The sequence below is a fragment of the Taeniopygia guttata genome, chromosome 4 (genome assembly GCF_048771995.1).
Source record: "Taeniopygia guttata chromosome 4, bTaeGut7.mat, whole genome shotgun sequence".
Classification (NCBI taxonomy): domain Eukaryota; kingdom Metazoa; phylum Chordata; class Aves; order Passeriformes; family Estrildidae; genus Taeniopygia; species Taeniopygia guttata.
The window spans coordinates 30,734,292-30,756,563 of record NC_133028.1 but is presented as its reverse complement, the minus strand read 5'-3'; the positions used below and the strand labels follow the sequence as shown (position 1 = coordinate 30,756,563).

General features: G+C 36.2%; 1 protein-coding gene across 8 annotated transcripts in view; it reads right to left on the bottom strand.

The window, feature by feature from the left end:
* The window catches only part of FAT1 (FAT atypical cadherin 1), a 104,358-nt gene that overhangs the window by 2,328 nt on the left and 79,758 nt on the right, over window positions 1–22,272 (bottom strand). For 4 of the 8 annotated variants that reach the window (XM_032748067.3, XM_072928255.1, XM_072928253.1 and 1 more), the window contains 16 exons: window positions 21,183–21,416; window positions 19,568–19,957; window positions 18,162–18,376; window positions 17,632–17,769; window positions 17,189–17,332; window positions 14,565–14,762; window positions 9,689–10,490; window positions 8,629–8,760; window positions 8,357–8,520; window positions 7,362–7,824; window positions 6,687–6,840; window positions 6,348–6,458; window positions 5,511–6,142; window positions 5,144–5,281; window positions 3,055–3,114; window positions 284–319 (listed from right to left, as the gene is read on the bottom strand). In XM_032748067.3, the coding sequence (XP_032603958.3) occupies window positions 284–319; window positions 3,055–3,114; window positions 5,144–5,281; window positions 5,511–6,142; window positions 6,348–6,458; window positions 6,687–6,840; window positions 7,362–7,824; window positions 8,357–8,520; window positions 8,629–8,760; window positions 9,689–10,490; window positions 14,565–14,762; window positions 17,189–17,332; window positions 17,632–17,769; window positions 18,162–18,376; window positions 19,568–19,957; window positions 21,183–21,416 (4,011 nt within the window). Of the gene's footprint in view, window positions 1–283; window positions 320–3,054; window positions 3,115–4,606; window positions 4,661–5,143; window positions 5,282–5,510; window positions 6,143–6,347; window positions 6,459–6,686; window positions 6,841–7,361; window positions 7,825–8,356; window positions 8,521–8,628; window positions 8,761–9,688; window positions 10,491–14,564; window positions 14,763–17,188; window positions 17,333–17,631; window positions 17,770–18,161; window positions 18,377–19,567; window positions 19,958–21,182; window positions 21,417–22,272 lie in introns of all 8 variants that reach the window. The other 4 variants (XM_072928256.1, XM_072928258.1, XR_012055606.1 and 1 more) reach the window with 3 other exon arrangements.

Below are 22,272 nucleotides of genomic sequence, written 5' to 3'. Positions count from 1 at the left end.
TCAAGATTAATCATGCAAAAATGACTGGACTTGATCCTCTCTTACAAACTCCCTTTGAATAAGTTTCTATTTGCTGGAAACTAGATGTAAGCCTAAACTAACTAAAAACGAATCATTTCTCTCATCTGAACATCAATAAAAAATACACTGTTGTAATATAGTGCAAATCTAGTAAAGAGAAATCACTGCAGATAAATGCACACCAAGCAACTGATAGTCTGTGTTAGAACCAAATAGTAACAGAAATTTTGGTGATCATCAATGAACTGCATGCAGAAGTCACCTCTTGAATTGCTGAGGTCAGGAACAGCAAAAGATTCTTTAGGTGGCAGAATAAGAAGAAAAAGGAGAAAACATCTCTAGTTAGGAATCAAATAGTAGAACCAATATGAAGACAAACAATGACTAGTCACTATGACATTCATACTGTTTTTATCCAGTTTAATTAGCAATACTAAAGTTTGATTTAAAATTTTCTCCTGGGCTCCTTATTTGTTAAGATTTGAACTGTAGGACAGCTACTGAATTAATGTACAGCACATCTGGGACGTGGCTGTCTTGTGGTAAAATCTGAAGTCTGGAGTTTATGAAAATCCTTTTATCAGTATATTCAGGACTTCTGCTACACAGGGTAATAGGACTTGATCTGATTTTTTTCTTTCCTTGTATCTACCCTTGTGTTTTGATACAGGGCTCCATCTATTGGCACTTACACTTCGAAGTATCTCCTGAGTATCTGGTTTCCATACACAAGACTGGGAAACCTGCCTCCATTTGTACGGCTATTCCAACAACTCACACTCAGCAGAAAACCGCCCTGACAAATATTAAACCTTTCTCTCTTCAGGAATCTATATTCCCTATTAAAACCTCTAAGGATAAGTGATGCCTTTCCTAATGGCAGAATCTTCCCCTAAGAATTCATACTTTCATCTGTTGGAAGACTGAGGGGACAGAGGATGACTCTTCAGAGAGAAGTTCCTATTTTTTAAGCTTGCCTAGCCCAGACAAGAAAAGTACTGTTCAGACTAATGGAGATGTCAGTCTGAGCTCTGAAAACATCTCTGTCCTCAACTCCAGGAGAAGGCTCTCATCAGTAGTCTGCTTAGAAGACAACATTCTTTATTTTTCCTGGGAAATTGGGTGCAAAACTAAAGCCAATAGGCTTTATGATTTAGAGCACTTTCAACAAGTGGAGAGATCTTGGTTTTCCTCTTCTTCTGAGGCAAAGACCCTTTAACATAAATGGAAGAAACACAAACTAGAACTGGACGTGCCCATCTTTATGTGACAATCTGCTAGATTGGAGCTATATATTCTCCTGCACTCAGCATTGCTGATTTGCATCAAGCTCCAACCTGAGGAGCAGTGCAGAGAATACAGGACTAAAACCGTCCTACGATGAGATTAGCTCCCATTCATGCTTCCAGGATGCTTGTTGGACAGAATCACTTGCGGAGACTAAAGGTAAGGGCCACCTGTCCTAGAACATGACCTTACTGCAGGCTTGAGTAAGGATCTCTGCTGCTTGAACTGACACCCTCCCTGAGGGTGCTCAAGAGCAGAACTCCTTACCTAAGATGCTTTGAAAGAAGAAATGCTTATTAAGAGCAGAAACTCTCAAACATTAAGACGCAGCTGGAGTAGGACGTATTTAATCTCTCTACAATTGCAATGCATACAATGCATAAACACAAAGTTTGTGTTTATCTTATGGTGATACTAAAACACCAAGCAATACTTGAATCTTTGACTTGAGAACTACATCTATAATTTTAGATTCTACCAATTAAATTCTTAGCAAAAAACTGAATCAGTTATTAAATATTTCCCCTGACAGATCTGGCCTCTTTTAGTCTTGTAATTTTCCCATTCCCAAGTAATGCGCACTGCAATTCTTTTTGCACTAAGGACTATTGTCTATAGGTACACATTAATGAAATGGCACCCTCATTAATGAAATACTCTCAAGTAATTGGAAGTCTTTGCATTTCTCTACTTTCTTTTGTGTGTCTGCGTAAATTAAAAAGGGTTTACTTCAGATAACAAACCAAAGTGAAACTTTAGCTACTATAATTGATTTTATGTTCTTACAATGGCTTCATTTAAAGCAGGACTTAGTAAAAAACATTGTTTCCTAGTCTGTATCTAGAAATAGCATAGGCTGGATGTTATTTCAGAAGAAGTCTCTGCAAATTCATAGTCATGGAGTGAATCATTTGCCTTTTACTGCAACCTAAAGTAGTATTTAGTCAATTAAAACAACAGTTAGCATTTGTATAGACTCATTGGCACTTTTATTACTACTATTATTTTGCAAAGAGTTTTTATTTCCCAGAGGGGTTAGTTCTTAAATGTTAGCAGAAAGGAAAGAAAATACCTTTGAAAATGCCTACCTTGCCTCTTTCTAACTTCCAAACACATACTACACAAACACAAAAACATGTGTGTGTACATATATCCAAATATACATTTTAGGTACTGTTGTAAGGCTGCATAGTAACAAGCTACTCAAACTGAGGAGGACGTATATGGCTATATATGTCAGCTGCAGACAAAAATATTTTTTTCTGTTTAAGAGACATTGATCTGAAGACCAAGGAAGTGAGTACTGATACCAGACCATTTTGATTCTGCTCAGCTGCAAAGGGTATCAACAGGTGTGGGTGGGAGAAGAAAGGGAAGCAGAGGCTGCTGCTGTTTCATCTACAGTACTGTATGTATTTGCCTTTGATGTTGTCTCAATTCTGCTGGCAGATTTAGTATGAATATCTTCAGAAGAGAGTAAGCACCAAGATCTTTTAATGGCAATCCCTTTTTTCCCAAGAAAACACACTTTGAAACCTGTTCACAAGGCATCTACAGCATATGCAAGAAAATATTAACAGATATACAATATAAATATATTTTTTGCTATAATTTATCAGAAAGTCTAGGTAAATAATATTTTATAACTCGCATCTGGCTAGGACTACATTACTAAAAGACAATGTAAGAAGACAAACGTGCATTATGCTGCCCAAGCAGTAAATAAATATCAAAACATGTATGTACCTTCTTTTTCCACCGAGTCAACAACAGCATTGACAAGGTGTATTACAGTCACTACGGAAGCTTGTAAAAGGTATAAAAGGAGCAAATTAAAACAAACCTATAGTTAGTATCACTTTAAACAGCAGACAGATACATAAAAAACCCCCATCAACACTGTGAAATTGCAGTTCTTTACTGTTTTATAGAGCAACATTATTAGTGTACATGCACAATTACTCTCAGTCTAGAGAGTAGTTGCATGTAATACATAAAACACATATCTAAAGATCAATTTTATTCTTGCTAAACATACAAAAGTACTTGTAACTACTCGTGAAGTACATTTTGCATGAGCAAAGGCTGCTTAAGTTGTGTTAGTATTTCTGAAATGCTGCCTAAATACACTAATTTGCATAATACTTTATCTACATAGCAACAAACTAGACTTTTCTCAAGGCTTGTGTTGGCTGAATTAAGGATTATTGTATTAGACTTCTCCTTTAAAGATGTAAACTATGTGTACACATGGGAAAGAAATTTTCCCAGAAATGAACTAAAAGGATAGAATATGAAAAATACCTAATGAAAATTTCTGTTACTGATCTACTTAAATTTTATATGAAGTAGAGATACAAAAGTAGGAATACCAAATTCAGGCTGTTAGATACTTATTTAAAAAAACCCCCAAACTTAAATGAATGCATTTTTTATGTCTTCTCTTTCCCTCGAGATAGTTTTGGAATGGAGGTAAAATGAAATAAACACATGCAACTTGTTTGCACAGCTCAGGGATTAAATATCAAGCTAATAAATTCTAAATCTACCAAAATGGAAGGAAGGAACAGTATCTATGATGCTACAGCTATTTCTCTTAAAATGATGTATTAATGAGTAATCAGTACATGACAGGAAATGGGAAAAAGAATATACTAAATATATGAGACAGCGAGGAAGGAAGAACAACACATAAAACATGACACTTAAAACCACAGGAAAAGAAGTTGGAAATTGGTATCATGTCTACTGATGAAATGATGAGGACTGCAAGCATACCATTTTACTTTCACCAATCATTAAACCAGATAGGTTTTTTTTCATGCTGTTAATAACAAATCACTCTAATTTATTAGGAAACAGAATGTTCTTTATTCCTAAGCTAAAGGAATTTCAAGTTCTTTTTTTACCAGGCAGAGACAAAAGCAGAAAGTGGAATAAAGAGTCAAAGCACACCTTAACTTAGCAAATTAAGTTATGACACAACTGTGGCTTTGTCCAATCAGTACAAAATGTTTCTGAATACATAGATGCATTCATATCAACTATAAAAGCATCTGTCATCACAATGGAAAATACATCCAATTAATAATAATCAAACCCACAAATATGTATGTTGATTATATTTTGATGGACTTGAGGTGGGATCAAAATATTTATATTTTTATATTGGCTTTTTTCAATGTATGAAATGTTTTTATAATTCATTTCAATCATGGTGAAAGCCAAATATACTGTTCTACTATAACAAAATTCCTTTTTGTGTAGTTTCCTTCATTACTAAAGTAATCAAACTTACAAGCAGTCCCTTAAACTCTGCTCTCACTCAGAACTGATCTGATCCATATGGGAGCTGAGGTCGCAGCAAGAAAAAGAGAAGGAAACAAATGAAACTGTAACACCAGAAAGCTTTTTACTGAGAGCTAAACAGCAAAGTGAAAGATATATTTGTGCAGAGGCCATTTTTTAAATTCACTGTATTCTTGTATAAGGTGATAACTAAGGATAACCTAGAAGAGTTTACCAAATTCTAATACGTTTTAAACACAAGGCTCTGAGCAACTTGAGCTACATTTCACTGTAATATTCTAACAGCAGAATGATCATATATAACTTTGAGGTAAAGTAGTTAACAGCTGATGCAGAGATAGGTAAAATAATTTTAAAAAATTAACATATTTTGGTATTAACATAAGTAAATACAAATATATATTAAATAAGCTACTATTTAATATATATTCAATATATGCAAATCCTACTGTTACTAAGAGATACAGATGCAAAGACAGAACAAATGAACACCAGCAGCAGCACAGAATGATTGCCTGGTACGTACCATTGTCATCACATGATTCAGACTGGAAGGAGCTGAGAGACTGGACCTCAGACATGCTTTCTCTTGCACTGTAAGGATGGGAGTTCTTTTCATCCAGAGGTTTCTTAGAAAGGCAGGGGTCAAGATCTACGACTTTAGCTGAAAGAAAAAGTTTCAAGTGAGACATGAATAGATTCCAGATTAAAGAGTCAATAAAATTTAAAGTTGAGACCTGCACATTTTTACAAAACTTAGTAGAGCATGAAGGCTGATCAGAGACAGAACCCAGTAAAGTCATAATGCCTTTTGTACTCTAAAAGGTATAGACAGAGACTTTGTACCAGTACACACATTTAACAGGAAAGTGAAAAATAAGAATGTCTCTTACTGTCATAGTCAAAATCCCAGCTGGGTTTCTGTATTGAATCACTGTCTGAAGGTGAGTTGGAGGGAGGTGGAGGTGGCAAATTTGGTGCAACACTGCAAACAGCTACAGCTTTCCGGTGACCATGTACAGAATCTGGGTTAAAAGTACTAAATTCAGGGTGCTCAGGGATAGCAGACCCTTCAAAAGAATTCCTGTCAAGATTGTTCCTGGAGTCGCTTGGAATGCTTGGAGTGTATGAAATGGGACGAACAGGAACCTGTGGTGGGATGTCAGAATAGATATTCTTATTCAATTTTGCATCAAAACACGGTCTTTGCAAGAAGGCTGTCGTAGCTCCCAGTTGCTTGTCTTCAGGTTCTGGCTGGTGCTTCTTCTTTCTACCAACCACTTTGCGGCAAACAACAAAAATCACAACTAACAAGAAGATTCCTGTGACGAAAACAATAATTCCAATCACTTCAGCTAAGCTAATGTTCCAAGATGTTGAAACATATTTATTGAGAACAATGTCTGTGCAGTGTTTGCCTCCAAATCCACGACTACAGTTGCAGTGATATGAACCATAAGTATTCTCACAAAGTGCACCATTGAGACATGGGTTTTCTACGCATTCATCGACATCAGTCAGGCACCTATCAGAAACAGAGCACAGCAGTGATGTTTAGTTTACATCAGTAGCCTTTGTTGTAATCTTGTTCTCAACAATTTTAGCTATATTTATTATAAGGTACTGCACACTAACATGCATTTTGCTGTTTTATCAACATCCCAGATTTCAAACAGTTTGAACTGTTAATCAATATTACTGAAATTTGATATACCTGGAATGCTACCTACCTTTCTCCACGAAAGCCTGCTTCACACTCACAAACAGGTCCATCCAAACTGTCAATACACTTGCCACTGTTTTTGCAAGGATTGTCTTTGCAATATGGACCCAGCTGGCATCTGCAAAGGCAAAACAAACAAAACCAGCTGAATGTTACCTCACTGCAAGCAAGGTTATAATGTGGGATTCAGAGCTGTAACACAGGGGCTGCTGGTTAACTTCAGCCAGCTCCAGTATGTCTCAAATCTGAGCTTTACATAGGAAACACAAATAAGAAAAACAGAAGAGTTAAATTTATATCCTGTTTTCTAAGGGGTTCATTGATACAATGAACTACACAAACATACCTTTGACCTGTGTATTGTCCTCGGCACTGGCAGATGAAATCATCACTGACTGGAATGCAAGTCCCACCATAAAGGCAGGGGTTGGAAGCACATGGGTTGACACTTACATCGCAGTGAGTTCCCATAAACAAAGGTGCACACTTGCAGTAGTAACCTAAAATCAAACACAGTATTTTTGAAAGTTGTACATGGCTTTACTAGATTTGAGATAAAATCCTCCCTGTCCACCTACAGATTTAAGATAAATTCCTCCCTACCCACCAACATGTTACAAGAGAGAAAGGATGGGAAAAAATAGAAATGTTTTTATCAAAAGATGAGGCAAAGTGTAACCGTAAGTTTTCTTCAACATTTTTCTCACAAAACAAATGTTGGGACAAGTTGTCCCAATGATTTCAGAATTTTTAAAGAAAGACTCCAAAATAGCCTGTTAAGAGGATGGACCTCAGATGTCAGCACTGAAGATAAAATCCCCACTTTGCCACATGGACTTTGTCTACCTCATACCCCAAGGAGCTGAATCTTGAAGGCACACAGCCTTCCTACCTATTCAACAACTGACCTTCTGCAACTCTGGGAAACCAAGAATTATGCACAAGTTGTTTAGTCCTTCAAAGTAGAAAAGTTGAAAAGCAGTTTTGAAAACTAAAAGCAGAAGAATAAAGAGCAGCTTACCTCCATTTGACAGTGCGTTGCAGATGCCTCCATTCTGACATGGGCTGCTTGAACAGCCATCTGTGGCAGTCAGTAAGCATCCAGGAGTGACATCTACAGATTCTTCCATGTGTGCGTAGTTTCGTGGCTTGCTGTTTAGGGGCAGCTCTTGTCCATTTAGTACAATGGAGTCCATACAGCCTCTGAAACCATTGCTAACCTGAGGACTTCTACCATGTCTTGTACCTTGCTGACGAATGTGACCACCAAAAAACACGTGATTGTCTAGGTTTAGTGTTCTGAGCGTACCAGGAGCGGTACCAGATGCAGTATGCACCCTGTCCAGAACAAGTCGGGCATAGTTTCCATCCACTTCAAGAGATATGGAATGCCACTGGCCATCGTTTATCTGAGTGCTCTGAACAGAGACAATCCCAGGTCCACTGCCACAATCAAATTTATACTGCAGTCTTCCATGATGGATCTACAGAGGAAAGCCACAAAATCAATAGTCTGCATATTTAAAGAGTATAGAATATTGATCCTATAAGTTTATGTTTGTTGAAGAGACAGGATGACGGTGGTGTTCATAAAAAGCAGTTTAATAACACTGTTTTTCAGTCACAGCAACTGTGATTTATTCTGTATGTTTCTTTTAATTGAAACACACTGTACATTTTGTTCCTCTAGTAAAGCAGTCACAGATCATAATCAAAATATTATAATACCTTTCATCTTGTGCTTTAAGTAACTTTTCCTGTATGGACTTCAGTATTAAAAACAAAGAAATTTCAAGTTGTTTAAAATATATGATTCAGGAAGCTTTGTTTGTTTACACATGTAAAAATTTCTGTACAAGTTTGTCACCTGGATGTGTAACACACCCTACCTTTAAGGCAATTTTCAATTATAACCATTCTAAAGAGATGTTATGACTCAATCTTTTAATCTGACACAAAAAATAATAAGATGGTAAGAAGAAAGGAGGAGATATGCACTGGGAGATTTTAATATACCTCTAAGATACTGTAGTCTGTTCCTCGAGCATACATAACAACTGCATGAGCAGAGTAAGTTCTAAGTCTCATTGTCAGCTTCATTTCCTCTTTGTTCTCACTTTCCATGAGACGATATTTCACATAGCTGCTCCCAGTAAATGTCACAGCAGAGCCAGCTGATGCTTAGGAATACAGAAAGGCATAAAAAATATTAGCACAGGATTGGAATCAAATTTATATTTGGAAAGTAATATAGTTTTACAGAGAGTTTTTAAAAGTTAATTCCTTACCAGGACATTGTCCAGCTTTGCTGTCTTGGCAAACACAGGTGTATTTTCCTTCCTTTGGATCTCCTAAACATTTAGTACCTTCAGGACATGGGTTTCCTTCACACACACTGTTCACCAGGGGGCATTTCCCTTCTGTAAAATCAAACCCATGATTTCTTTTCTATTGGTGGTGATCGTATTTTGTGAAAAGGGACTCTTAAGTATAGTAGCTGAAAGTGCCCCAAATGATATTCCTAACTATCAGACAAGGAAGTGAATAACAGTTATGGAGCATGACTGGCACAGACTAGACAAATAGTATTAGAGTGGCTGATGCTCATCCTTATCTTGATTACTAATTCAATTGGTAAAATTGGGAAACTGGTGTTGTGGTTTAAGGCTTACCATTAGAATAATTCACCACAAAACCCAACATGTAGATATTAAACACAGACAGAGTAGGTTGGGGGGAGCAGAAAAAAGCACGTCTGTATTTAAGACAGAAAAGGAATGAGCTTTAAATGTTTACTTCATATGTGCAAGTTCACCCAGCAAGGTTAAGTCCTGATTTTAAAAAGCAATGTTGTTTTCCTCAGAGATAAAGATAAATTAATCTTCTATGAGAAATCTTTATCCTTACATATATTTTAATGAATATTTATTTCCCTCTCATTCCCAAACAAGTTTGGAAACTGTGTGGGGTATTCCTCTAAGCAGAAACAAGGAGGTATTCAGGTACTTTGCAGGAACTTACCTATGCACACAAGACTGAAAATGGCCATCAAAATAGGATAGGCGACAACAAAAAAAAATTAATTTCTTTCATAAAATAGAAAATGAAGCTGTAGCCATTAAAAAAAAAAATATCCGCTCCCATAAACTTGTATTACGTAAACTCTTGAAATGAAGTAATGAGATAAGAATTACTCTTTACTACAAATAAAATTAGGCAAATACTATGGAGAGAGTTACAGAACATTCCTGATCTTGTCCTGTAACATAAATTTCCATCTGTGGATTACTGCTTTTTAAAACCAGAACAATCTTTTCAAGGATACATTTACCTCACTGTGTTTCTTACCTTTACAAAGACAAACTGCTGTTCTGTGATGACGGGGAGTGACGAAGCTCAACCTGGCTGTGCTGTGGGTTGACATGATGTTCTCATCCACTGTTACTTTTTCTTCACAAAATTTCAAAGGACAATCAAGGCCTGCACAGAGCTTATGAAACACATCAATTATCCGGACACCTAAAATCTCTTCTAGGTCAGGCACAGAAGAGTTTATCTTGTGGAGCAAAATTCTTGTTGGATGGTGAGAACTACCAGACTTTTCAATATTCAGGAGGACATCCAGATTAGAAGGAGGATCAGAAGGCTGCAGACTAACAATCTGGATGTCATTTCTCCTCACGCCCAAGATGTTTCTCAATGCTCTCTGGAAATTGCGCCAGTAATCACCAATGAATTCTTCAGGAGACAGGTTTGCAAAGCGTATTGCGATACTGTGATTTAATACCTCTTGTGTGATTTGTCTGATGTGTACAGTAATATCAGCTGCAGTTGTAAATTTTCCATCTGTAACAGTGACATTTAGGAGGTACTGTCCTATGTCTAACCTTTTGTGTGCTATTAGTTTTCCACCAGTACTGGAAACAGAGAACAGGGATTCCATTTTGGGGTCCAAACTATATGTCAAGGTATCATAAACATCTTGATCGGTTGCGTGAATTTTTCCAATTACACCACCTGAATATTCTTCTCCAAAGGCTGTAATAAAGATTTCCAGAGGCAGTATTGCTGGAGAATAAATGCTTTCCTCAATAACTCTAATATCAATGTAAGTCAAAGATGACAATGGTGGTTTTCCATTATCTGCCACCTAAAGGAAAGATGAGGACAGATTTACATTTCTGCTTTATCTCAAATTCTACGCTAGATATTCATCCTGTATACAACTGAGCTGTATTTTTGTACCCAAAAAACCCCACCAAAAAGTCCTATAGGAAAACGCTTTACATAAATTCTGTAACACAATTCCTAACATAAAAGTTAACACGGAAAACTTAAAAAGCTTATATAAGCAGGCACACACAAACATATTTTCACTTCTCCCAAGAAGTAAAGCTTACAGTGCTCTTATTACCTGAAAATGCCAGGAAGCTATTAACACTAGTAGCAAATACAGAGGAAATGCACAGTAGCTGATTTCAGACACCAGATGGTGCTTGAAGCTTTTAAATATCAAGCATGGAAACACATTATGAACTTTAATGAGTCATGCACTAGAAATGTACAACATGCTTCACTACAATTAGAAGGCAATCTGGAAGACAAAGTAAATGTACTGTGCCAAACAGTACTTCAAAAGGAAAAAAAATGCATGCAGAAAGTTAATTATGTTGCCTTTCATGATTTTTGGTCACAGAGAAGAAAACAAGAGGTGGGTACCTGTAGTGCAATTTGCTTCAGACAGTTAATCAACTATCTTTAACTGTATCAGCCTAATTTAATTTTAAAGCCTGTTTGAACACCCTATTCTCCACCCCTTTTGGACAAAGACATACACTGTTGTTGTATGAGGAAAAAAAAAAAAAAAAAAGTGGAAAAGTGAGTTAAGAGCAGTCCTTTGGGTTCACTTTTTCTTTCTATTTCTCACCTCTTACTTCCCATCTACTTTTTCCAGAACTATCAGTTACTGAAAGTGACACTAAAGAAACAGTTAAAGAAGAATTGGAGATATGTGAAGGTACAGAGGGGATATACAAGGCTCAGAAAGTAGAAGATATTCTGCATTGTTTAAAAGATTTTGCAATAATTTTAGAGAGCACGATTTGAAGATCTATGTGGAGAGGCTGCTTTTGATTTTTTTATACAAATTTAAAAAAAGAGGAGTAACTCAAGGCATAAGATTATTTGTGGATGGGCATATAAACGTGGCATTTTTAAAAGGTAATGAATGTCTCATAGAACTACATATCTTCATCTGTTTCTTTTAACTCCAAAAGACAGGCATGGCTAGAAACTTGTCCTCCATACCCAAATAAATAATGAGAGCTTTAGCTCAAGTTGGCAAAGTTTTGTTTTGCCTAGATCTCTGCCTGGAAACAAGACAAGGCAGGCAGTTTAACTACAGAAGAAATGCCCAAGAGAAACAAGAAAAGGGTCAAAACAAACAGACAAGCAAAATTATAACAAATGGACAGCAACTACGAAAGAAGAGCCCCAGGATAAATGCTTTTTCAATAGTGCAGATATTTAATTATGTGGTGTGGTTTTAAACTGAAGACTTCAGAGCGTGGCACAAAGGACTGCATGACTCATAGCTGAAGATTTTGCACACCAATGCTGTGAGACATTTGTTAATGGATAATCTATTTCCTTTGGAGAGAGCACAAGCAAATATCACTGACATGCCCATATAAGGTGACCACTGGGAAAAAAAATCCTTGTTTCTATTAAAATGACAAAAGTAAAGTCTTTTGGAGGTAATGGGTACGTAGAGTGTATATGGGGAAAGTTTGTGTAGTTTAAGTGGGGTTTTTTTTGGTTATGAGTCTTTTCAAATGAAAGTATGCCTGTAAATTAAAAATATGACTACATCAGCAATCCATTAAGAAAGCAACTAAGGTGAAAGCTGTCAATATTGAAAAGCACACCAGTAAAGGTCAGCTAAAAACTGAAAATGGGTATCGAGAGATCATACACAGCCATTAACTTGTGATTTGCAAGATCAAAAGGCAGAAATTAAACATAATGCAAACTTGGGAAAATGCCTTCCTACAGACTTGAAAAAAATATTATTTTAAAGGAAAAGAGGAAGAGTATTTTTCCTCAACAGCCATGCCTATAATTTTGTGTGCATCATTGGAACTGTAGCCTTGTGATAGGGAAATGCTAGTTTTAGTCTTGGATGCCCTCATATCTACCCATGGATTGTAAGATAATAGCAAATAATAGCAGTATGTCTATTGAAAAAAGCTAGCAAAGTGTAAAATGACAAATGGCAAATTAAAAGATAGTGATGTATTTCAAGAAACCAGACGAGAAACTTGGAAATCAACAGATTAGACAGGTTCAAAATACTGACAAAAAGAGGCACACTAGTAAAGTCTGCTTTAATGATTTACTGTCTCTGAGAAGTCTTTGTTCGAAATGAGTACATTTGTTTTAAGATACTTGTTTAGCTACTGGATGCTATTAAAATAGCCCATACTCATTCCCTAATAAAAGGGCACTTTTCAGCTGCTGTGCTGAAGATAAGATAGCTGAAGTACTGACAGGCTGTTTACAAGCAGACTAGAGACCAGAAAGTGGCTTAGAAATGAAAGAATTACAAGATTCCACCCAGAGGAAGATGTTAAACAGGCATCTCACACTTAGAAAAAGCTAGGCACATTGGGAAGGGCCAAAGGTGCAGCTAAATCATCAAATGTGACAAAGTCAGTGCAACAGTCTATACAGAACAAATATAACTGCCTGTACATGCATTTATAAGAATATATTTAAAAAGCAAAATAAATAGAAATTAGTTACTTTTAGAGAAGATCTAAAAGATCTTCATAAAAGATATGAATCTTGCACTTCACTGATTCCACATACAGGAAAAACATCCATAAACAAAAAGGTGACTTTGGGGGAATTGGCATATCACTATTGAGGAAAATATGGCTAACAGAGGAATGATATACCTGCCCCCAGTTTCATCCCAATTCTTAAACCCCAAGTTAAACTACACTTAAATGAAACTATATTTGTCCTTATATTGATGGCTCCTGCTTACCAACATTTCAGTGACTCAAACAGCAAATTACAATATCTGTATGAATTTTTTCTTCTTTTCCCAAAGAAAACAGACTTTGTGTTATATGTTAATATGTTAATATGTCACAATTATCCCAATGTAGACAGAATTCAGCATACACTGTTATAAACAGTATTATTTGAAAATACTACAACTGACTGTTTACTCATAAATTATCTGCAATACTATGCATAAGAATAATTTGGAAATTAAAAGAGATTCCTCAAGTGAAATTGAAGGTAAGAATTTTTCTTAAAAGCTGAATCTGGAAATGAAGTTTAAGAATTAAGGGCATCTACTTTTAGCCTACTAATTTTAAGTCCTCTGTTCCCAGCTCCTCTAATTTATAACTGAATTTAAAAGGACTAGATAAGATTAAAACAATTGGTTGTAACTTTGCTCACACTAGGTTACAAAAAGTAATTGAAAGAACTTAGCTAGTTTAATGTAACCTTGGACATGGTCTGGTCTTTTTGCACAACAATGGCAAATGTAGCATATATTATAGCATTTCAGGGTCATTTTTTGAGTTTTATGCTATGGCTTCCACTGCAGGATCCTGAGACCTCAAACTACTACTACACTGCAAGTTTCAATGCTATGAAAAAGGGTCTACTGAAAATACTATGAAACAATGTCCAAACTTAAAAAAAAGATGTTTTCAATTGCCATTGAAAAAAGAATGTGGCACTACAGGAAAATTTTCCATTACTGCTATGTTGTGCAATATCCTTGCTTTCATCATGCGAGTTTAGTCCAGCACACAGTTTCAAGGGTCAAAACAACAGCAGCAAGAGGAATTCTGGAGTCAATAGAAAATGGCTCAAGGGACCTGTCCCCTGCTGGTTTTTCAACATTCCAACCAGAAGGCAAAGGGCTTATTAAGACCACTCACCCAGTTAACGTTTCACTTACACCTTACTTCTAACTGTGAGTTTAACTGAACTTCCCACTGCATCTGTGTAGATTAGCATTTAAACCAACAGATTTTGTCTATGAAGACATCACCTCATGGGACATGCCTCAAATGACTACTTGGCATGTCAGGATCTCCTAACAGAAAGACAAGTGGTGGAGTGAACATGAGTGGGAACAGTTAATCAAATACTTACAATGCAAAACAGTAAGAGGAACATGACAGAAACATCCTACCTTAACATGAAGCAAATAGTGATCTCTCACTTTGCGATTCAGTGCAGCACTTGTGGTCAGAACTCCCTGCTGGGTGATCTGAAAAGCTTTCTCTTCATTTCCAGTCAAGATGTTGAAGAGAAAAGGAGGGCCATTGTGAGAAGAATCCCTGTCTGTCACCACTAGCTGCAGCACACTGAATCCAACAGGCTTATTTTCCTATAGATATATAATACACATTGATTTTGTTACAACTGAGGATATGGTCTGATGCTGATTTCCTCCTTGCAACAGAAACCCCCAAAAATTAAAAAATTACTGTCAAACCAGTTAATCACTACAAGAGAAATCAGAATGACAATATTGCTTCAGGGAAACTACTACACTCTGAGAATAAGACTCAAAAACAGTAAAAGGAGAAAGGCAGTTGTTTAAACTTTGTATTGTATTTTTGAAGGTAGCTCAGCCTTGACACTTTACATTTTCCGCTTCTGGTCTGAATTACTATTACTGTAGTCTAATTACCAAGTCATCAAAGATTTGAAATTTAGAGAAAACACCTGTTAAGAATAATCTAATGCCTTTGTTGGGAGGACTAGAAAAATACACTCCTCCATCTGACCCCTTGTACCCCTAATTAAGAGTTCTGGCTACAGCTGTGGCTGCTACAGGCACCCAGTAAAAATACGAAATCCCGGTTTTAAAATTTGCATAATCAAATCCCTTCAAGTTTGCATCATGTGGATGTCTGAGGTTTCACAGAGACTCCACATATGCTGGCTTATCACATATGTTACACACACATATAACCTTATCTGACACTTGTTACGCCTCTCCCAGAATACTTTTGCTCTACTGTATCTGCCAGATTTCTCTATATTCATACTTATTTGAAAAGCAAGAATAGTGGAAACATTATTTTGAAGTAAAACGATTCAGAGATGTAAAAACTCCTGGTAACAATACTCTGTCTCTGAGAGAGTAAATCAGTTTAGCTATCAGATACTGCAAAAAGCTGAAGCTTTTTCCCTTTCAGCAAAACAAAGACCATTGCTTTTAAATACAAATATTTACAGTTGAACATCCAAAGTATTTTGACTTTCCTAAAAGCTAAGCATATTTTTTGCTGTGTCCAAGTATATCCATCTCCAATACAAGAGGAAATGCACACTAGCATTCTTGGGCAACTCCTCCAGCTTTTTTTCTGCTCCTTCAACTAGGGCAGGCCCATATGAATGACTATAAAACAAGAGCTCTTCCTTTTTAATTGAGTAAGGGAAATAGTACAGACATTGGCTACACAGCCTGAAATTTAAGTGAGATATTAATGTAACATTTATTTCAAGACTATAATAGGGGAAAAGAAGATACACTTGACAGCACACAAACATGAATCTATTGTTTTGGGTTTAGTTTGGTGGGGGTTTTTTAGGGTCTTTCCTTTTGGTGCGTTTTTTTTGTTTGTTTGTTTTGTTTTGGGTTTTTTTTGGTTTTTTTTTTTTTTAAAGCAAGATCCAGGGCATCTTCTTTGCATACTGTGTGCATATTATATATATTCACTTTGTCCTATTTTGGAAAGCTGCCTTTACAAATGATGCACACTTGTGGTTATGTTAGGATGGCGCAATGCATCAGGTAACACCGTCTGATCCTCACACATCTACTGTACCAGGCCAGGGAACAGCAAAAGGACACAAGGGATTGAGCTCATTTACATTACTAGTCTACAAAGGTCTCATTTACATTACTAGTCTACAAAGGTCTTAATGCAATTCCTTTGTTGACTTCCATTTAATTCTTATTTGATTTAGGAAGACAAGAAGTATAGATTCTGACTCTGCTGTCTTTGCTTTAGCACTTTTCTGAATCAGGCAAGTACATGCCAGACACTTGAGAATGTGGCCTACTGCTATCATCCTACAGTGTAAAATTAGTCAAAGGATTGGTATGCAGCCATATGAAATTCCAAGCTTGTTCTAACTGCTACTGATCCCAGAGAAGGCCAATGGGAATTAGGGCTCAACCTATGTGCCACTGTGCAGAACACTAGCTTCATAGTAACAGGTACCTAAAGGATTTTTTTCTAAGCAGTAACTCTTTAAGTCTAAAAAGAAAGAGCAAAATTATTATGTATTTTAAGATCCCTGTATGATTCTAAGATTGGTCTATACATAAAGGAATTTATATAGAAAGAAAGAGCAAAATTATTATGTATTTTAACATCCCTGTATGATTCTAAGATTGTTCTATACATAAAGGAATTTATATAGACGTGCACACACACAAGGAATCTGAAAAAGAACGCCGAGTTTATGCAGTCTCCCTCACTGTAAACATTCAATAACATTCTGGACTCAATCCTGAGTCCAGGACTGGACTCAATCATGTGCTCAGGGATGAGCCTGCTTTAGCAGGGAGGTTGGACCAGATGACTCACTTTGGTCCCTTTCCAACCTCACCCATTCTGTGATTCTTATTACTTGCACATTTCCACATAACGTGCAAACAGGAATTTTATAACCCTCAACACTTATTTGATAAGCAGTCTCAATGGTGACCTTAAAAAATTAAAAAAACAGAAAATTTCAAGTCACAGATTTGCAGTCCAATAACAATGATTCAACTATTTCACTATTTGTATTTACCTGGATGATAACACTATAGTTTCCTTTTGAGAACACCGGAGGATTATCATTTACATCAGAAACATCAATGTTTACTGTAGTTGTGTTAAGTTTAGGTGGGCTTCCATTATCTGAGGCTTGAACTGTCAAGGTATATCCTGAAATCTATAAAATTAATAAAAAAAAAATCAAAAACATTTGCTGAAGAGGGAAAAAAGTAACAAATTCAGATTTTTTTTAATAGAAGAATTATTTTAGCACAACCCCCAGTAAAGCTTTCCTTCATATATTTAATCCTTTCTCTTCCTCCCAAAAGTACTGATATAACACATGCTTGCATTTTATTATAGCAGTATTAATTTTGGAACATGAAACGGTAACTTAGAAATAGAGTAAGAAAATGGTGGTCATCTATTATGTATAGGTAAATTAATCCCAGCTACCCTAAAACCACAAAAACTCACCTTTTCTCTGTCTAGAAGTTTAGTCACTTTTATTTCACCCCTGGTAGGGTCAATTGTAAAAGGATTTCCTTGATTGCCATCTATAATTGTGTAGTGAACGCGGTTGTTGGAAGGTCCATCAGCATCATCTGCCATAACCTAGGGGACATTACAGCCGTGTTTAAAACAGGTTGAAATAGACTCTAGCATCTTTCAGATAAACTCATCCTGAAGATGAGCTCTTTTGGTCTTAAATTTCATAGTCCACAGGAGAAATGTCATCTCAATAGAATATACCAACATCACTTGATTTCCTGAATTTCTTCTGAAAGTTAAGTCATGATCTCATGAAGAGAACATAAACATATCACAAAACAGTGTCTACTTTCCCACAGCATCTGAAGTCCCTAGTTCTGAAACTTTTTCAAAGTAAATTTTCATTCACTCAGTGGTATTCATTGATGTTCACCTTCAAATCAATACCTATTCCTTCAAGACTGAAAGCATGATCATCATGACAGAGTTTTTTAAAGTAAGAAACCAATACATACTGTAATAACTGATTGTTCAAGCATAGCATCTTCACTGATTACTGCAGTGTAAGTGTCTTGGCTAAACACTGGAGAATTGTCATTGATATCCGTGACATTAATATTCACTGTTACAACATCACTTAATGAAGGTGTGCCTCCATCTGTGGCTTCCACTGTCAAGTAGTACTCATGAGAACTTTCATAATCCAAACTCTCAATGATAAAAATGGCTCCTAGGGAATAAGGAAAAAAAAAGCTTCACACAAACTCTGCTACTGCTCCAGCATTATGTGTTGCAACTTTTTCTTTTGACCTTACAAATACTCAGCTTCTTCAGGGCTTGATTTGTCACTGTAAAGCTAGAGCTAGCCAGTGAAATGATTATGCTTTACACATGTAAGTAAAATGATGCAAAGTTCCTGCCATTACCACAAAAGATTCACAGTTTAAAACAACCTGGCTTACATTTTGTAATGTAAGTTTTTTAACTGTCCTAGTTAAGATAGTGTACTCCCTTGCATAAACATTGATTTGCTGGATGGGATTTTCTGGAACCGTTTTACTCCTTTCAAATATATGAAGTTTATCTGGCAATTGCAATTTCCATTACACGAGTACAATTAACTACTAAACTATTTAACTAACTACTAACAATCAATTAGAATTAATTCTTGGGTAGAAATCTTACTAAAAACAAACAAAAAAAACCCCAAACCAAAACAAAAAAAACCCCAAACAACTTTACCAGAAATTAGTTCTAGAAAAAGAACTATATAAGCAAACGAAACTAAAATTGAGGTATTTATTGATTTTTAACAAAGAATTGTCATTAATAGTGAAAAATTCTCAACATAACCTAAATAGTCCCCGAGACTAAATCTGACTATCATACAAGCCTAAAATCTCCACTGTCATGCTGGACATATAGTTGAACATAATTTCATTCCAAGCTCTCTTTAATGCCATATCAAGCTCCTCTAGGATTATTGCCTTTGTGGACCAATGACTAGTCTTCCCAAGCAATTTTATTTCTAATCCTTCTTTTGCCAAGCCTGCCCATTCCTTCTGTTTATACACCTTCTGTGGAAAGACTATTATATTTCTCATTACAGATCTATGTCTTTCCACCTGCCTGCCTCCAGAGTGGGGAATATCCAGTTAGGAAACCCTTGCTCTTGCCAGCTAAATGAACCTAATCCAAGTAATAATCCAATAAATAGAAGCAACAAATAAAGTTCCCATTCTACATTTTACTGCACTCTTCTAGAAGCATGCTGGCAAAACGGATGAAAAGACAGCAGCAGCAACTTTACAGCTGGGATAATGCACACAGATTATACATAACCTGGCTGAACTATGGAGGAAGTCACTATGGCATGGTGCTTACTTGGCCTGAAGTAATATTCACAGTTGTAACCTGTTACCTGTAGTTGAATCGATGCTGAATTTTCCATGTTCATTCCCACTGACTATTGAGTATGTGATTTCAGCATTGGCTTCAATGTCTCTGCTTGCAGCATGGATCTGGAGAACTTCAGTTCCAACCAAAATGTCCTCTGATACACTTGCACTATACTCCCTTTGCTCAAATACTGGTGGATTGTCATTAATATCCAAAACAGAAACTATAAGACTACTTGTTGAAGACAGTCTTCTAGGTAAGCCTTCATCTGTAGCCTTCAAAGTTAACGTGTACACCGCTTGTAATTCCCGATCCAAAGGCTTCTCCAAACGAATTATTCCAGAGAACTCATCAATAGAGAACTGCCCGTCTGCAGAGTTCACCAGTGCATAATGGATTTTACGGTTCAACCCTGCATTTTGAAAACAATTTTCAAGTATGAAGCAGCCATTAAAATACACAACAGAATAAACCATCTGATAGCTATGAAAATAAGACATGCATGCTAAATATTATCATTCATGTTAAAAGTAAATTTCAGAAAGAGTTAAAGTCTCTTGTGATGGGCAGAATTACTTCCAAAAAACATTAAGCTAACACTTCACTGCCCTGATTTTTTGTCATACAGAGAACATGAACCATGGTTCTGCTTCAGTTACAGTACTAGTTAATAAGAAAAAAATTATAATATAAATGTAATTACAACTTTAGAACAACAGAATTTCTTAGCAAGCTTATAACAATAGAGGAGGATATGAGAGAGTTAGGTTGCAGACTCAAAATCAGTACATTTATTTTAGAATCATGCCCCAAAATTAACAGGAACATAATTTCTAGCAACATTTCTTTATAAAACAAACCTTATAGATTTCAGGGGCAAGTATTTTGGTCCTCCTGAGCCTCAAAGACTAGTGAAGTATGAAAACAACTGTCTGTTACCTTTCAAATGAGCAACTGAGCTTCATCATAGCACAAAGCAGGTCAGTTGTTTTAGAAAACTGAGGCAACTATTCATTAATACTATTTGATTAGGAAACTGATGAGGTGTGGAAATCATACACTTTAAAAATACTTTATGCTGTTGTGTTCCTTACAACAAAGCCTATGAACAAATTCTTTCTAATGTCATTTTCAGTTCATGTTCACTTAAATATTGGTAACTGAACAATGAGGACAGTAAGAATCTTAACAGCATATACATAAAGCTACAGCTGACCGGTGTTCTCTTGATGGTACGATCCTCAATGGCTGGCCTGAGAAGCACACATTTCTAAAATCCATGAATGCCCATTTACATGAACAGACATGGCTTGACAGTCCTATTGCTTACACCAGGAGAAAAAGGATGAACCTAATTGATCATAGCATTAATACTTTATGACAGTTAAAATTCCCTACATTTTGTCTCTTCTCTCTCTCCTCTTTTTTGCAAAGACACTATAGGGATGTCTTCCAAGATACTCACACATGAAAATCAGGTGTTAAATTATTTGGAAGACCAAAATATATATTTCAGGAGTCTAATTCTGAATGGTAATGAACATCTGTCAGCCCTAATCAAACATTTCAGGATAAAACTAAAGAAATAATACTGTAAGTCTGAGAACATGACAAAATATCAGTCAAAGAATGCATACCTGCATCTGCATCTGTTGCCTGCACTCTTGTCAAAAGGGTTCCAGGCTCTGTGTTTTCAAATACTGTAATGGAGTAAGTGTCAGTTGTAAACTCTGGAGCATTATCATTCACATCTTCCAGAGTTAGGATAATGTTAGCTTGGCAAAATCTTCCTCCTCCATCTGTGGCTTTCACTAGGAGATGATAAACTGCTTGCTGCTCACGATCAAGGGCCATTAATGTTTTCAATTCACCTACAAACAGCATAACACATTAGTTGATGCAAATGGAAAGGTTTAAAGTTTAACAGTAGTACTGTATTAATGAATTCCACTTTGAGCAAAGCATCTAAGGACCCACCTTTTCAGCTTGAAAAGATTAAGAACTGAAACACTTTTTTTTTTTCCTAATGTTCTTGAAACAGAAATTAGCTTAATTTAAACTCTGATAGTGCAGAGAGAGAATGTGTATAGATGCAAAAATCCATATGTGTTTGTTCAAAGTAAATTAAAGTATTAGAACTCTGGCTTTAAAAAAATGCAAAGTTAAATCCATGTCTGTTTTTTCTCAGCTATTTAGTTGTTTTCTTTCCATAGGTATTGCTGTTTCCTCCTCTAACATTCCATGAATTATCACAGATATTCACTATGAGGTCTTAACTGCTAATACAGACAAACCTGTAGACCTCTAACACATATTTTCTTTTCAAAGTGACAGAAAACATGAGAGGCTACTACTATGTGTAGTCATTGTTGCTTAATGAACAAAAAAGTATTATGAAACACTGTCTGTGAGTATTCTAGCCCTACCAATTCTCAATTTATGTAACAACACAGCAGCATGTCACACAGGTGACATTTGAAGTCAAAAAACCCCCCAAACCCATGAAGTAAGGTCCTTCTCATTTATTTTGTCACTGGAACTTTCTAATTTCTTCTACTTGCAATACATTTTTGCAGTCATCTTGTTCAATTTTTCTACACTTTACCTTCCTACTGCTTGTCTACTGCAGGCTGCACAGTACAGGATTTTGGCAGTAGCTGTGACCTATACTGTAATACAAAACATACAAATGCTATGAAGACCAAAGTGAAGCAAATTAAAAGTTGA